Source organism: Cyprinodon tularosa, unplaced genomic scaffold (assembly GCF_016077235.1).
Source record: "Cyprinodon tularosa strain WSP-4 unplaced genomic scaffold, ASM1607723v1 ctg57, whole genome shotgun sequence".
NCBI classification, from domain to species: Eukaryota; Metazoa; Chordata; class Actinopteri; order Cyprinodontiformes; family Cyprinodontidae; genus Cyprinodon; species Cyprinodon tularosa.
In genome coordinates this window covers 2,039,660-2,057,770 of record NW_024039307.1, presented here as the reverse complement: position 1 = coordinate 2,057,770, position 18,111 = coordinate 2,039,660, and the positions used below count along the sequence as shown (strand labels likewise).

The 18,111-nt window shown below is 38.1% G+C and overlaps 1 protein-coding gene across 8 annotated transcripts in view; it reads right to left on the bottom strand.

The window, feature by feature from the left end:
• Positions 1–4,238: 4,238 nt before the first annotated feature.
• kazna (kazrin, periplakin interacting protein a) overlaps positions 4,239–18,111 on the bottom strand; it is a 267,686-nt gene continuing 253,813 nt past the window's right edge. For all 8 annotated transcript variants that reach the window (XM_038305916.1, XM_038305915.1, XM_038305914.1 and 5 more), the window contains 7 exons: positions 15,490–15,692; positions 15,277–15,395; positions 12,212–12,443; positions 11,999–12,100; positions 10,784–10,950; positions 5,261–5,402; positions 4,239–5,012 (listed from right to left, as the gene is read on the bottom strand). In XM_038305916.1, the coding sequence (XP_038161844.1) occupies positions 4,854–5,012; positions 5,261–5,402; positions 10,784–10,950; positions 11,999–12,100; positions 12,212–12,443; positions 15,277–15,395; positions 15,490–15,692 (1,124 nt within the window). In that variant the 3' untranslated portion in view covers positions 4,239–4,853. The remainder of the gene's footprint in view (positions 5,013–5,260; positions 5,403–10,783; positions 10,951–11,998; positions 12,101–12,211; positions 12,444–15,276; positions 15,396–15,489; positions 15,693–18,111) is intronic.

Here is an 18,111-nt window from a genome sequence, read left to right as displayed (position 1 = left end):
GACAACTGGACTGACAACTCATCTGGGATAAAGGCGGGGTCACATTGAGTAAGAGGAAGAAGTTACATCAAACTGAACAGCAACAAGGTGTAAAGCATGACTCATCTCACAGGAAATAGGAGTGATAGCAGGGTTATGAATGGAAAAGTTTGGACTTAGTCTTAGTTTATTATTGGAGTCTAAGTATGAGCACTGATCTAGCTCTATTTTCTATTCGCCACAGCCTGTTTTATGTTCAATGTTTATTGTTGTTCCTAATAGTCAAGGTTTAACGTTTATACATTTAGACAGTTTGTGGGAATAGTTAATGTCTTGGTTGTTTTATTCACACTTAAGACCGAATTGTCATGATCTTGACAGTGATGTGTGTTCTCATTACTCATTTCACTCAACTGCCTCTCTCTGCCCAGCTGTCATTACTGCTCATGTGATCAATCTACTTCAGTGTCTATTTATCCAGCATTCAGACCAGTCATCAGTGCCAGATTATTTTCAAGCCTGTGGTGAGAAGTTCGCTAGCATTCCTGTATTTCTGATTACCTGATCCTGTCCCGTTCTAACTCTTGACCGCTAAGCCTTTCTGTCCCATTCTGATCTGTTTGCCTGACCTGTCTTCTGACTCCTGCTGGATCTCTGTCTGCCTGTGTACCGGACCTGGGACTGTTACCCGAATCTGATCTGGATTCCCCAGTGGCAGATCTTTGCATCTCTGATCTCCTGGCTCTGACTACTGAGCTCATCACTGACATCGGCTTTTGGTTGCCCTCTGGAAGTGGAAGACAATAATATACTTTGAAATTGTTGTTATCTATGATTTCACTCAAGACTCCCAGATGACTTGCAGAGACAAATTTTCTCTTGATAATAATAAATTCTTACTTTTTCCATTTAGTGGGGGAACAATAGTTAACATCAATGATAATTATCCTAACATCTGTTACTAGAGTCTAATGGCCAAGACAATAGCACAAAAATGTTTTACACATGAAATATCCTAAACACCAATATATAACAATCAAAGCAAATTCAATTAAGGCTTCTGCAACATGCTTCACATTGCAGGTCCTTTAAAAGGTTGCATATCGGGCAGAGTTAAATTACCTGTAGATAATGGGAAAGATTTTGCAGTTCTATCGTAGTAGAACAAAAGGCAAGGTTTCCGGGGAATTGTAAACTGCCCAAGGAGAAATGTTTGATCAATTGCTAAGAAAATAAGGTTCTTTTAATGTTGCAATAAACAAAAATATTAAAGACAAAATAAAAGATAACTTTTATTTTTGGGGAGCAGAAAGGCAGTTCAGGTTTTGTTCCACCTGTGAACCAAAAAACCTCGCATAGGAACGTGAGGCTCTCTCTAAGAGTGAGAGGAAGGTTTTAGGTGCCACCAGAAGGTACTTAATTTTACTGAGACGTTGGTAATCTAGAGTGGGTTCCCCCCCAGTTATCCAGGTTGGCACCATAGGATTGGTGTGTATCGGGCAGAGTTAAATTGCATATCGGGCAGAGTTAAATTACCTGTAGATAATGGGAAAGGTTTTGCAGTTCTATGGTAGTAGAACAAAAGGCAAGGTTCTGGGGAATTGTCAACTGCCCAAGGAGAAATTTTTGATCAAATGCTAACCCAACTGTTTTTAATATTCTTTTTTGTTTCTGCATATTTTTTATTTTATTCATTTTTTATTTTTTCCTACTTGCTTTGATTCTGTTTTATCTTCCTGTATTTTAATCATGTAAAGCACTTTGCATTGTCTTTGTACTGAATTGTGCTATACAAATAAATTTGCCTTGCCTTAAAAGGCTTTTTAAAATGTTCAGAGAGACCAACTGTGGCATTCTTAAGACATTTTTCAACTGAAAACACCATTTTCCGGAAACAAGTTGGTCCATCTGGGTCGTGAGAAGGTGACATTATGTAGATAAAGAGCACTGTGGTGGTTAAATTTTGCAACTTATCCTAAGTAGACCTAGTTGCATATTGAAATCCCCATTTTTCAAGAACAATTTGGGCAGTCTGGTTTTTGAGAAGGTACATGTTATGTAGGTAAAGAGAGCTTTTGTGGTTAAAAGGTTTCAGGGTGTTTTTTAGGTGCTGTATGCATGTAGAATTCTTTAGGCTTTATGTGTTAGAATGTCTCAGTGGTTTAGTCTTCTGGTAACCAGAGGAGGATGTAGCAGTGGTTAAGTGATCTGGTAACCAGATGAGTGAACCCAGGAAACAATTTGCCCCACATATCAAACAGTGAGGAGTTAAAACTTTTGAAATATGTTTTAAAACTAAAAACACCATGACAGAATGAATTTAAAATATGCAGACACTAAAGGGAAGCATGCATGTGTACATCCCCATTTCAGGACAAGCATCAGGGTTGTAGAAACATTATTAAAAAGATGTTTGTATCCATTATTGAAATTTGAGACTTTGGCCAATGAGAATAGCAGGACATCTGTGTTAAATTATGACCTGGATGTGTGAATAGAGTTCTGCAACTTAAGTTTTAAGCACTAAAGGCATGTTTAAGTTTGGGTAGTGTTAAAATGTAAGTACTATGTTGTCATAATTTGTGTCAACACTTATTTAGATGATACAAAAAAAAAAAAAAAGAGATCCCAGAATTAGCAATTGAATAACACCTTTGAATAGCAATCTACAATAAGCATCCTAAAAAAAAAAAAAAAAAAAAATCTGCTTGTACTGAAATCTGTTTGAATCGAAGTCGCGAAAAAAAAAGAGTTTCCTGCAACAACAATATTACAAAGTCTGTGGGCCGGATCTATCAAAGGTTTGCGTGTATTAAAACGTGAGCTATTTCACTGCGCACGCTAAAAAATGTACAAACTGATCTATCAACAGCGTGCTAAAAGGATTTGGTCTTTAAAATGTGCTAAATAGCGCCTCTTATCCATTTAGTACTTTTTCTGCAATGAATATGCAATATGGGGCGTTTACACGCAAAAGTGCGTCTTGTGGGAGGAGAACATGTAAATATATTAATTTAGCACTCGCAAAGTGATTTATCAAACCTGAAAGCAATTTTGCTAACGCTATCTGACTCTATATTTAACACGTTTCAAAAGAAGGTGCAAATGGTCTGTATGCGTAATTGCGCACACATGGCAGCGGTTATTGTCGCAAGAAGGAGACATGGAAATGAAGCAAGGAGACGCAGAGAACGCATTTTTTCACTCCGTGTGAATATTTTTGGAATGAACGAGGAAACGATCATCAAAACATATCGTTTATCCAGCATTGCCATTTTGGAGCTGCAATTCCAGTGATTTGCTCCTCACAGAGCGTCAGCTGTACTTGTTCCTCAATGCTGGTCAGAGGCATCTCATCTACTGTGCCCCGTCCTGTTTTGTTCGCAGATGTTTTGTTATATGCCAGTTTTTCTTTGGTTCGCCTTCTAATATCCTGGTATCTTCTTTATACTTCATCCACTGTTCGCAAGGTTTCACCAACAGCGTTTTCTTTATTACAGATTTGTTCACATATATCGTTCCTCTGTGTGACAGTCACAATTTTTTGCTGTAGCTCACTTAAATGTTTGTTGGCTTCATCCACCAACACCTCCATTTCCATGGGGTCGAATTTCCTTTTGCGCTTTCTGCTGTCCAAACTCGTCATGCCGCAAACCACCAAACGCGCAAAACCATCATTTAAATAGGGCGTCTCCAACAGTTTTGCACCTGCCACCAGTTACGCAATCGCTCTTGTTAAATCACCCGCAAACCATGGTTCAGCCCCTCGCGCAAAATTCCAGTTTGCGAGCGCAAATTACCGCACGCAAAATTGGATCTTGATAAATCCGGCCCTGTGTATTAGTAAGTTACGGTTTAAAAGTTCAAATACCTTGAACAAGTAATGAAAAGGCAACATGGTATTGTTCCTTATCAAAAGACTCAATGAATAAGATGAAAAAAATCTAAGCTGCTACAGATGTGCAGGGAAGCTAAATAAAGTGATATTTAAGATCAAGTACTCTTTTAGCTGCAGATTTTAGTTTCTTTTAGTTGCTTAGCAAAGACACCTTATTTCTTTCTTCAGTGTCAAACAATGACAGAATATGCTCCAGTCCTGTTCAATCTTCCAACATCTTGGGAGGTTATTACTTAATCAATGACATCATCAAAAAGGAAATTAAGTTTTTTTGTTTTATGTTTTTTGGGAAATATGTGAAAAATTTGTTATGTGCAGTGTATTTATATTGTTTTTAAAAAAAAAACATTCACAGTAAATGTGCTGTATTTGAAATATGATCTTTATTTTAATCTTCAGAAACTTTCTTCCATTTTTAAAAACTTTCATTTAATTTTTTTACAACAGTCATTCTTTATTAGTATTTAAACATTTACTAGACAGTATAAAACACCAATGGAGGTGCTACATTTCTTCAGACAATTTTTTTCAAATGTACAACATGAAAATAAATTGTACACGTTAGAACCTAGACATTTTCTTTTTTTTTTTTTTATCACATTTAGAAAAAAGGGTGAAACTGAACAAAACAAGAGTAACTTACAAGGGAACCTTTATCATCAAACAGTCTGTATTTATACAAGAGAGTATAAAGAGTCAGACAATCAGTTTATTTAGAAGGATAGTCACTTTGACTGTCAGAGTTAGTAAAGTAAAACAACCATTAAAGACATTTACACAAATGATGGCAAATTTCTTTCGAATCTGGGTTTTGACAGTTGTGAAGAAAATTAATAATCCAAAACTGCAAAATGCCACTTGTCCACAATTTACTTAAATTAGGAAACTTTTAAAAGAAACATATTCTTTATACAAAGTGCAATATGTCCTGTAAACGCTCAGAATTTTTTTTACTGCAATTTTAGTTGTTATGACATCACACATTGGTGATCTCAATGCTGGAGTATCCATGGATCGGGCTTCCTTCAACTCTTGGGGGAGTGTGATCTCGAACTTCCCGAGGTAAGGAGCCAAAGCTGCTGTGACAACTCAGGTCCCGCCCTCCTCTGCTTTTTGGGCTAAACCCAATTGGAGGCTGAAGCAGGAAAAAAAAAAAAAAAGATCAGTGCAAATAAACGCGACCAAAGACAAATCCATATTTTTTCCCAAAGTTTCCTGCATCCCTTGCTGTAACCAAAACATTTGTTTGGTGGGTTTTATTTTTGATTTATACAACAATGTAAAAAAAATAAAATGAAAAAATAACTCCTTCAGTCAAACCAAAAATTATTTGCTTCAGATCAAATGTTGGAATTAAGAGAAGCACTTGTTTCTGAAATACACCTTGACAGCTCTCCGTCTTAGAGAGCCCTCGTCCTCACTGTGTCGGTTGTTAGTGCTGGGAGGCCGGGTCAGGGAGTTTTGGCGAAGGGGTGTTGGTGGAGTTACCACACCTGGATGATCATAGCTTTTTTGTGCATTTGCTCTACAGGGAAACATAGAAAGAAAAATGTGTCACCGATAGAAAGAAAACAGTATGAAAAGTAACATTAGCAGAGGGCAGCCTGCACCTTTGTACAGCCTGTACAAATAAACTGTCAACAGTTGTCATATGTGATCATACTGTTTATTAAATTTTAGCCGAAAACGGATATCCTGGAATAATTGGTTAAAAACAAGATTCTTATTCAGATTAGACAGATTAGAACAGTGGGCGAGGCAGTATGCATTATCTTCCAACTCCTTGTTGATAATCAAAATCAAACTCATATTTATTTATTATTTTAAATCTTTTTTTTTCCTATCAAATTCTTGATCAAATAATAACAATCATATAATAGAAAAATCATATTAACACAACATCAAGGATGAATTATAACAAAAACAGACACAGGAAAAAAATACGAGCAATGATTCACACTGGGTCCAACGGCAAGTAAACACTTGTGTTTTTAAAACAGACTTAAAAAACAAAGTTAAAGAAGCTTGTTTAATATTGGAAGGGAGTGTATTCCAGAGTGTCAGAGCCACAACTAAAAAAGCATCTCACCTTTAAGCTTTGTCCTCATTTTGAGGAAAACCAAAAACACCTGTTCTGATGATCTTAATGCCAAGTTGGGACACAAGGCTGAAGCAGGTCAGAAAAATAAAGAGGTGCAAGTCCATTAAGGGATTTATAGGTCAAGAGGAAGGTTTTAAATATATTATGTGATTCATAGGGAGCCAGTGAAAAGAGGATGAAACTAATGAAACATGGTCAGACCCTGTTGGCAGTCAAGCCACAGTATGAGACGTGAAAGCAGAACTGACTAACCCTGATATAAAGTGCAGGAGAAATTTCAAGGTGATTTTTTTTTATTATTAAGGCATAAACTTGCTCCTCTACGTCAGGTTTGGTTAGCGCTGATTTTAGATTAGATGTCTACCCCAACTGAAGAAAAAAAAACAAAAAACGTTCATTTAGACCAGAGATAAGGTTCAACAACACCGAGCTTCAATGACTAGAGCTATGGCTGAACTTCATGGCTTTAGTTTTTCCTTTGATAAAAGGAGTAAAAATGGAGTAGAAGTAAGACCTCCTGTTGTGAAATCAGAACACAGTCTTGTTTTTCTCTGCACAGAGTATAAGGCCACTTTATAAGAGACAACCTGCATTAAAAAGAACTGTAAGATGATGGTCACAGCAAGCTGAAGTAGCCGTGTAAGATTGTTTTGAGGCTACAGTCTGGAAAATACTGTTTCAGCCACACGGAGAGGACATCAATGCCATGACTGACTACATAACTTCTGTGTAGATAACATCATCCCTACCAGAACAGTGAAATGCTTCTCAAATAATGAACCATGGATCACAAGTGATTTGAAGTAACTCTGTGTGCTTAACAAGTAAACACAAGCCCTTAAGAAGGAAGACATGGAACTAAGGTGGACTATATAGAAGCAACTTAAGATCAAGATAAGAGAAAGCAAGGAGGCAACAAGGCAGAGACAGGAATACAAGCTCCAGCAGAACAATATCAGGTGAGGTATGAAGATGATCACAGGCTTCAAGCAAGAGGATGGTCAGACAGATGGAAGTCTGGAAAGAGCCAATAACCTGAATACATTCTTCAACAGGTTCAGTTCATGAACAAGCAGCATCTTGTTTTTCTAGAGACATGTCTGTCTCTAGAAGTAAAGTAAAGAGGCAACTGGAGAGACTGAATCGTAATAAGTCATCAGGCCTGATGATGTCAGCACCAGAGTCCTTACAGCCTGCATAGAGCAGCTCTGTGGGATTTCAGTAACAAAGAAGACTCAGCCAACAGTCCTCAGTGACTAAAGATCTGTTGACCTGACATCCCATATCATGAAGGACCTAGAGTGACTAAGACCTGCTTCAACATACCCACTGTTAGACAAGGCAAACAGCAGTGTGTGGATTATATTCGTCAACTGTCTAATCATGTAGACAGCAGCACAGGAGCACCACAGGGGACAATACTCTCACCATTCCTTTTTACTCTGTTCACCTCCGACTCCCAGTACCAGACAGAAATTCTGGAATTACTCTGCAGTCATTGGGTCGATCAAAGATGAACAAGAACGTGAGCATAGAGAGCTGGTGAACTGTTTTGTGTCATGATGTGTAAACAATCCTCTGATCATGAATTTCAATAAGACAATGGAGATGAATGTAGATTTCAGAAAAAAACAGGAACAAGTTGAAACCTATTAACATCAAAGGAAAAGCAGTAGATCTGCCTGAGGAGTATGAATACATTGTTCACCTGGACAATAAACTAGACTGGAGACATAACTGTGAAGCCATCTACAAGAAAGGACGGAGCGGATTGTACTTTCTAAGGAAGCTTAGGTATTTCAGCGTTGCAAGAAAAGATGCTGCATATCTTCAACAAGTCTGTTGTGGAGAGCTTGATCTCTTCTGCCATCATCTTCTGGGGTAACAGTATAAGAGATAATGACTTAACAAGTTCAACAAGCTAATTAAGCATGCCAGCTTTATTTTAGGAACTCCTCTATAACCTCTCGAGATTATTTCAAAATGAAGAATTCTTCATAATGTGAAGATCATTATGGACAACAGTGAGCATCCTTTTCGGAAGAGTTTTAAACAACAGTGTCTTCATTAAGAGGTTTCTCCAGATCATGTGCAAAACAAATCGATACAGAAGATCCTTCCTGCCCACAGCTATCAACACTTACAAAACCTGTTTAGAGAAATACTTATGAGTTACTGCAACATTTAATTTCCTATGGGATTAATAAAGTATTTTTGAATTGAATTGAACTCTAAAAATTTGAAGCTACCCAAACCTTGTAGGCGTTTAATAGAGGTACAATGGAACAGGGAGAACTAGCAGGACTTAGGGGAAGTCATCAGCAAAGTTGTGGGAAGCAAGACCATGCCTACCCACAAAATATTTCAAAGGCAGTAGACACAGAGAAAACACTATTTCATTCCAGAATTCCATTGCAGCTCCACTAACCTTACCCAGTGTTCTTATCAGGATAAAATAATATTATGAATAACAGTATCAAAAGCTCTGAACCTGTGTGATGTTTCATTATTGGACTTGGATTCATGGATTGTCCATAATGCAAACCATATTCAGGCATAAGGATGTCAATCTGTGCATTTAGCACCAGGACATCCTAAGCCAGAGGTTGATGATCAACTTTTTAGTCGTATCTTCTGACCTTCGGCCACGCCTTGGACACTCAGGTGTGGGGCAAAGCTGTGCACCGATTACCACATGGTGGTAAGCTGGTTAGGCTGGAAGAGGTGGAATCCGGACAGGCTCTGCAGGCCCAAGCAAGTAGTGAGAATCTGCTGGGAACGTCTGTTGCAGCCCTCAGTCATCAACGTCTTCAACCCCCACCTCAGTGAGAGCTTTTCCTAGATTTCGGGGAGGCTGGAGACATAGAGTCTGCCACGTTCCCTGCCTCCATTGTCAATAGGGCCACTTGTAACTGTGGCTGAATGGTCTGCGGTACCTGTTGTAGTGCCATTCCCCAAACCCAGAGGTGGACTGTGGCAGTAAGGCACGTGTCAAGCTGAAGGAAGATCCTATCAAACTTGGATGGCTTGTGGGACTTCTGAGGCAGCCAGTAGGTATCATAAAGCCAATCTTTAAAACAAAAATAAAAATCTTGCTGCTGCCCGGGTGTCACAGAGGGGAAAAAAATTGGGCCTAGGGGGAGTTAGGAGAGTACATGGATTAAGACTTTCAGTTGGCCATTCTGGAAACCGTCTGGTGCCTCTGAAGGGGAAAGTGCTTTGCTTACACTGTTTTCAGTGGGAGCGGGGAGCTGCTGACCCAGAAAGAGGAATTCATAGGATGGTGGAGGGAATACTTTGAGAATCTAATCAATCTGCCGCATTTGGTCATCCCCCAGACTGAAATTTCTGAGTTGGTCAAAAAACTCTACTGTGGCAAAGCTTCGTGGGTTAAATGTGCAAAGCTGCTGGGATGAGAATAAACTCCTGAAAGTCAAAAGCCATGGTTTTTGACTGGAAAAAAGTGACTTTTCCCCGTCAGGTTCCGAGAGAGTTCCTGCCTCAAGCGAAGGAGTTCAAGTATCTTGCGGTCCTGTTCAAGAGTGAGGGAGGATGTAGTGTGTTTTGGTGAAGAGAGAGATGAGGAAAAGGCAAAGCTCTTGATTTACCGGTTGGTAAACATTCCTAGCCTCATGTATGGTCATGAAATCTGGATCATGGCCGAAATAACAAGATCCCGGATAAAAGAGTCGGAAATGAGCTTTCTCACAGGGTACCTGGCACTCCCATAGAGATAGGGTGAGGAGTTTGGTCATGCGGCAGAGGCTCCAAGTAGAGTCCATTCTCTGTCCCATCGAAAGGAGCAAGCTGAGGTGGCCCGGACATTGTTTTTCGATGGCCCCTGGACTCCTTTCCTGGGAGATGTTCCAGGCATGTCCCACTGGAGGGAGCCCAACTCGACAACCCCGGACACTCTGGAAGGTGAATGTCTCTTTGCTAGCCTGGGAGCGCCTCAGGCTTCACCCCAGCAGAGCTGGAAGAGGTAGCTGCAGACAGGGAAGTCTGGGTGTCTTAGCTAAGACTGCTGCCCTCACAACCCTGTCCTGAATGAAGCAGACGACGACGAGTACTAGTCTGAAAAATTGCCTAGGATGAATAAGTACAAGGATCACAAACTGCTCTGCGTCAGTATAAGGCTCTGCGTCATTTGTTCTGAAACTTCTATTGATCATAGCGAATATAGAAGGTCCAATTAAAGTTAAAACACACGGAAAATATAAGCAAGGGAGCCTGAGGATAATAGATGACATATAATGTATTTCACAAGTGAGAGAGGTATAGGTATAAATGAATTGAAGACAGTTTAACAGGTGACAAAGATGGATGGATCAACCATAAAATCAGCGACACAATTGACTAAACTCTTTGAACAAAAGGCTTACACTCATCATAAGTATGCGATGAAACCTCCAAGCTGGCACACTGTGGCACATTTGAAATATATTTAATTGTGTTAAAAAGAACATGGAGATTTTTACAGTATAAGGCAATGATTTTAGGGAAATCATTACCTTTGTTTCCTTTTCCTTTCATTATGGTCTGATAAGATTACGCATATGGATGTTAAAATTCCCCCAAATTAAAATGTGGTTATTTGAACAGATTTTCTTTAAGGTTAGAAAATACAGTCAGAAAATGTCTGTTTAATTTAGATGCTAGTACATTTTCACACACAGGATCATCTTGGGGAAATCCAGCTCCTCAGAATGACGCAGCTCAACACTGAAACACTGAAAAGGAACTGGTCTGTACATTGCCTATTTAACTGCATCATGTGCTGTATATACATGTGCATTCGTTCCCACCTGGCTGAGCCAATCAGTGCCATCATCTCTTCCTCAAGGTGTCTGCGGACCATATGTTTGCTGCTGGGGATTCCCAATGCTGTAGCCATGGAGTCTGTGTTGAAAGTGGGGTCAAGTATCATAACAGCTCCGTGAACTCCACTACTCAGGAGGCTGTCAGCATATTCCTGGTGGCAGAAATTGAAAAAATAATATATTTGAATATCTTTTCTTTTAATTATAAGAACAAAGGTTTATGTGGACTATAGTCTTTTAAAAGCTTGTTTTGCAAGCAAGAACAAGGAGGATGTCATCTTACACATGTGGCTTTTCAAGTTAAAGTAGGGAAGGTAAATTTTAATCTCATTCTTATATTAAAGTATCTTGTTTTACTGACCTTGATAAACATATTTATTCATCTTTATGCTTATTGCAAATCAAGTTTGGCTTCAATAAGATTTACTATAGGTATTAAAGGTATTATCATGGCTTTCTTCTTTCAATCATTATCTCGTAATTCTCTCGTATCAAAGACTATTGATAAAATAACAAAAATGCCAAGAATGTAATCCAAATTATACAACTCAACTATTAAAGTATCAGAACATACAAAGAAGCTCTTTTGCTTCTCTGTCCAAATTGTCTCTGATAACTAAAATATTAAGCTAAGACTAACTGTTAAGATATAATCAACATCATTTAGGTGAATGACGTAAAGGTTTGTGATCCTTATACCTTTAGATTTTACTTTTAGTTATTGTCTTTAGGCCTAACACTTGCACTCCCTTCATTAGTGTGTTACTTGTCAAATAATGTTTTTAATCTGTCAGCAATTATGGATCCAGGTGTCAAATGGGTTATCTCTGTTTTGCACATCCTGATATTTTATTCAAGTTGAAAACTTATATCTGAAATTTGGTTTAAAAAAATCCTTCTTTTGCTCATCAGTACTTCTCAGACTTGCTAAAATCATATCCTCATTTCCTGAACCTTTAATAAACTACCAACTACTTTTAGCTGTCAGAAAAAAAATAACTGTAATTTGGGGATGAAGCTTTTTCAGCTATGACAACCAATTTTTGAAAAAGATGTCACCAAACTTTAAACAAGCTTTTAAATTTTTAAGTTTCTTATAAATATATTTATTTTCTTCCTTGTGTCTTTTTCTTGTTTCGTTTCCTTAAGCGGGGTCTGCAATAGCATTTCGTTGATGTTGTTTTTTGTGTGCTGCCACACCTTTAGGTCAATATCTTTGATCCATTTCATGACACGATGAGACGTCCAGACCAGAAGATCCTCATTCTGATGCTCACATTGTATCCGGCGAGCCTGCAGCACCTGGAATATTATTTTAACAAACGCCTTTTACCAAAGTGGAAGCTTTCGTTTAAGTTTTCGGCCTGAACACATCCAAGCAGATTCTCTGCTAGAGGATTTTTTCTGGCTCACCTCTTTGTTGAAATCCAGCGACTGCAGTAGTTCAATGCCCAATAGCAGGCTGACCTGATGGAACTTCTTGGTGATGTTGAGGTGACGTTCTAGATCACGGCGAGTCAAAGAGTTCAGCATGCGCCCATCCACCAGGTGAGTGTGAAAAGCCTGGGAGTACTGAGGCAATCCCACATCACTTAACCAAGCCTTGGCCACCCAGTGGTGATCCAAATCAGCAGCCTTTGAAAGCCTACCAACAGAAAATGTGGTTATTTATAGAGAAAATTGCAATATAGGTATTACAGATAGCATTTCCAAGACTAATATTCTAAAGAAATGCAGAGGGGCTTTTGTTCACTCCACAGGACTGAGAGATTCCTTTTAAGAGTTCCTAAACATTCTTTTAACCAGGAACTCTGCATATTCCAGCTTAGAAGGGCTTTGGTGTTTATCATCAGCCTCTAGTGCAACACTTCAATAATCACTTATTTCAGGTGGAACAGAAAATAGCCTTCATTTGTCATTTTGAGTTTTAAACCTATATTTGGTTAACTTTTTTCTCCATAGGGGAAAGGGATATCACAATATAAAAAGCTGATTCTGATTAGTGTCAGTTTCAAGGAAAAGACAAAAAAAGGGTTCATGTTTATACATTTAGGTTGCTTTACTGACAGCCAGTGTTGGGCAAGCTACTTGTCCAATGTAGTGAGCTAAGCTATCAGTTACTTAACAATAAATTAAGCATCACTACACAAAAGCTACCACCTAAATAATTATAGCAAGCTAAGTTACACTAATGTGTTAAAAGTAGCTTAACTACATCAGAAGCTACTTAATGTTGTACCAACCTAATATCAATTCAAAATGAGTCTGATACACTAGTTAAAATATTTATTAAAGATCAGCCAATGACATAACACAGTGTAAACATTGCTTTATGATCAGCATATTAAAATAAAAACTAAAGTAATTACTAGTAGACAAACTAGTAAACAATCTGCTGTTATTAGAACCAAATTAAAGGTACTGTGTATTGTTCTACACATGGAGACATGGCTATGAGTTTGCATTCAATGGACATCTCTAGCAGTGACGTGCGGTCAGGGGAGGCAGGTGAGGCAGTGCCTCACCAGCCATCATGGAAAGAAAGAAAATATATAATCATAAAGTAATTTAAATTGTTATATTCATCCGGTGGTTTGTACTAAAAAATATTAATTTTTCATGTAGCTTCACCAATTTCGATTTTTATTTGTTCAAAATCGCTGAATTTTCTTATTTTCCCATTCAAATGCTTGGAAGCGATGCCGGTGAGGCAGCAGCGAGCTCTGCCTCACCTTGGATTGCGCAACCCCTGGCTCTGCGCTGGCTGCAAAGCGGAGAGAGCATGTTGCTGTACGGCGTCAATAAAATGGTTTAAACAAATGTAATATGTGAACTTATTTCTAATAATTTGGCTTATGTATATAATGTACAGAGCTTTTTGTCACCAACTGTGTTTGTGTAACGTGTTTCGTGTAATGAGCGATTATAAACGGCAGAGAACAAGTTCGAGGTGAGGCAGGCAGTTCTCTTGCCTCATGGCAGGGGGTGCTCAAGAGACTGAAAACATAAGGCAGGAACAGGACGGATCAAGGAAGGCTTTCTTCCCTGGCAGTGATCTCCATTGAGACAGAGAGACTTTTAAAACTGAAGGAAGATAAGGAGGACTTCTATTCATTTATAAGTAAAGGTAAGACAGTAATAACATTTATTTTGTTTTGTTTTTTAAGGAAATGTGTGTTTTGTGAGCTACAGTTTGTATGTGTAAGGATGCAGAAGTGAAACATAACCTGTAAACTGCTGTCAATCTATGCATCTATTTGCAAATCTGATTCTGATGACGTCAGTGCCTCACCAGCTATGAACCTCACCGCACGTCACTGATCTCTAGGGAAAACGAAACCCTACAAAAGACCTCAATTAAACAGTTGATTCAAGTAGCAAACAAAACTGTTTACAAAAGAAGGTGAAAAAATAAAGAAGCTAATTAAGAGATACATATATATATATATATGTCTCACCATATAATTTAATTTCTACCTACATATTTATTCATTGTATTTTTGGAGGCAATAATTAAATGCTTATTTATTTATTTATTGAGCATTTATTTATTTATGTATTTATTTTATATACGGTAGAGCTGTTCCTCCATAAAAAATCTTATCTGTGCACAGCCTAAAAACAGATTTATGTAAACATCCTGTCAGGTAAACTAGGCCATGAAAATACAAAATCGAAGTTTCACTACTGCTCTCCAATTAGAGTATCTTAGTGGCACATAGATATGGGAGAATTATCCTGCCATAATGCAAGAGCACATAACTTCAATTAGAGAAAAGAATTTCATCTTCTTGCTCTCAAAACTTATAATGCTCACACTCAAAACATGCGCTCTCTCTCAAATATTTTCTCTTCTCTCTCAAATCTTTGTTTCTTCTCTCAGATTTAATGCTTCTTGCACAGATATTTTCTCCTCTCGCTCGCTTCCTTCTTTTCGCGCACAAACCGCGCTCTGTTTGAGTCTCAGATATGCTCGCAAACCCGTGGACTCTGCTTGCAGATTTGTTTTGATTGATTGTTTTGATCAAAACAATAACGTCGCTACAGGAAAGTTACTTGATAAATAAAGCAGCTACGTTCAAGCTACTGGAAAATGTAGTTAAACTAATAGCTTCGCTACATGTAGCGGCGCTACTGCCCATCACTGCTGACAGCTCAGTAATCCTCAAAAAAGGGAGTAAAGGAGCATCCTATTTTATTGTAATTTTAAAGAACTGACACCCATCTGTCAACATAATTAGTACTGACAAGAAACAGTGGCCAAATCACTGTAGTGGTAAATATCTAAAGTATGAAGTGGGTCTCATCCTGCCTGGGGAAAACTTCAGTTATTAAATAGAATATTTGAAAATGAACACAGTTCTTAGATGAAAGGCTTGTAGAGGTTTTTACTTTAAATCACCAACAGATGCCCCCCCGCACTATTATCTCCTATAATGATTAGTTTCTTTAAAAATGGTCTTTATAGCCATCCTTACTCTCTTCCATTTTCAGCATCTCTGTAATCCTCTATGGCCAGGCGGAGTTTTCGTCGGTGCATTAAACTGTTAACACCTAAACCTAGCTCCAGGTCTTCATCCGTTAGTCCCAGTAAAACCTGAAAATGTTCAAATGAATACATTACCATTCCTTGTCCTTCAGAGTCTCACAGTTTAAGATAAAGAGTGGGATAAAGATACAGCTGCTGTTACCTTTCCACTCTTAACATTTTCTGAGCAGGTGCGAATGTACATAGGCATTGCCATGACAACCTCCAGCCAGGCCTGCACAGTTCCTGCCTTCCACTGAGACATGGGGGTCGTCCTGGCCAGCTCCACTTGCTGGAGGCGATCCAGCTGGTCCTCTGACCCATCTGACAGGCTGAGGCGGGTGGTGCTGTAGATGCTGTCAGAGTCTGGGTGGGTGATGGGATGAGGTATAGATGGGTGATGTGGGTGAAGTTATGAGTGGAGGTAAGTTGTGGCAGTGAGTTTAGTGAGCAATGGTAAAAAAAAACAAAGTGTTACTGTACTGAAACAATTAGTTCAAAGTAAAAATCAGGCTTTTGAGAGAAAAAATATTTGTCTTTCTTGAAAAGCATTTACTTGGCAGATGTAATGCTGTGAAAAAGATGGAGATTTTATGAATAAGCAGCTGATTTAAAAAGTGCATTAATAGATCAGAAGTTTGAGCTTTTAAAAAAACATGACACATCCATATAAATAAGCCTAAACAAATGGCATCATTAGGAAAAGTAGGGTATTCTCATGCAACCTCTTTCTTTCTGCCTGATATTACATTACTACCCTGCTGGTACATTCTGTGTATGGAAAAATATCCCCTTTTACTTTGAAAAGCCTATCTGCAACTTAATCAAAACACACAAATTTAGATTTCATCACCATCTCGTGTTTGCAGGCCAAAATGAAAGTAAATTATCGCATTTCCCTTATTCTGACAGCAGGTGGCGACATCCGCATACTTCTTCATTTATTTCGTATCAGCAGAAGGTCTAGAAAGGTTGTAGCAGCAAATGATACTGATACAACATGACTCCTGTAATACCTTTGCAAATCTTTGCACTTTTATCATACTTCTCACTACAGCTATGCTGTTTCCCTTTGCCTGTGGCTGAACATTATCCATACTCATCAAGGCTAAAATAGTGAGGATGCTGGGAAGGCAATGAGCCTTGCATAAAGCATCCATCTTTTGGCTCAGTCATAATGTACAATTCAGAATCTTTGACCTTGCTGTTCTCTGCACATTCGGCATCCATTCTTTTTACATTTGTTAAAGAAAAGTAAAATTGAATAACATTGATATTCCATCTATATTGTGTACTTTGAAATTTAGCTTAAAAGAAGCCATAGAAAAGGGAAATGAAATAATGTTGCTCTTTTCTTGTTTTCTGTCATTATATATATATATATATATATATATATATATATATATATATATATATATATATATATATATATATGTGTGTGTGTGTGTGTGTGTGTGTGTGCGTGTTAATGGTTGTTTGTTTATCCTGCTTTTCTGTGTGTTGGACTGCCGACCTGTCCAGGGTGTACCCCACTAAACCTTTCAGAAAGTGGGTATGCTGGTAAGTGTTGAGAGACCTAAACAAACTGGAAAGCTGATCAGCTGCTGGATAGATAAGTTGACAGCAAAGCAGGCCCAAACCATGAAAGCACCTTTACTTTGTTTCCAAGGCCAAATACGGTTCAGTCTTTTATTCTCTGTAAAAACAATAGCTACTTTCCAGCAGCACACTGACTTGCCTATATAACCACAAATATATGGGGATGGAAACCAATGTAAATATGCAAAATATAGTACGCCTGATATATAAGCTTTTAGGTCTCCATAATTCAGGTTGTATAAACTAAAATCTCCCTAAAATATAGTTTCCAGCAATTTGTGTTGGTGCCTCACCTAAATAAACCTAAACCTAAGACATGATAAGACATGAGTATTTTTTTTTTGTCAAAGCAATAAATAAAGCAACAAGCACTCTCTCAAAAACAAACAATCTCAAGGTTGATACTACTCATAAATATCTAATACTATGTTGCTACAACTTGTCTTCTTCCTGCTTGTAATGGGCTATCACAGCCTAAATACAGAACAAAGAACCTTCCTAAATGGTTTCCAAGTTAGTTTATAACTGTTATAATCATTGTTGAAGAAAAAAATATATATGTTTGATGGGCTGCCTTTAAAATTTAAAATGAACAACTTACCAACTTTAGAAATGTAACAACTCACCATTCACTTTATTAAGTATACACTGACTGATAATGTTACTAATGAATGTGAAATAAAAAAGAAAAAAAACATAAAAAAACAGAGAATTTTGCAATTAGTGAAAAAAAAAACACTGTTGCTCTCAAAAGCAGAACTCACCATTGTTCTTACATAAACATCCTGATTTGATGGGGAAAAAAAGAAAAAACTTACTTCAACTTGAAGAAGTGCTAAAAGTCAGGTCAGTGTTTAATGTTGTTTAAGGGTTAGAAGACATCTGCCAACACAGTTTGCAACCCAGCACAACTGGAACTCATCTTTCTCTAACCTACTTGAGAGAGACTGGTTGCTTCTGGGGTCGCTTCACTGTGTTGAGAGTAAGATGGAAGTTTGACAAGAAGTGGTCAGAGGTTGAGATTAGTGGCCACATCAGTACACACCATTACTGACACCATGCACTCACATATAAGGTCTGGCATGGCCTTATCTTCCCTTGCCCATTTGTTTTGACAAAATTTTTGCAGCTCTTTGCAAAATAGAGAGAAGCTTTCCACCGAGAATAAAGAATTCAGAGAGGGAGC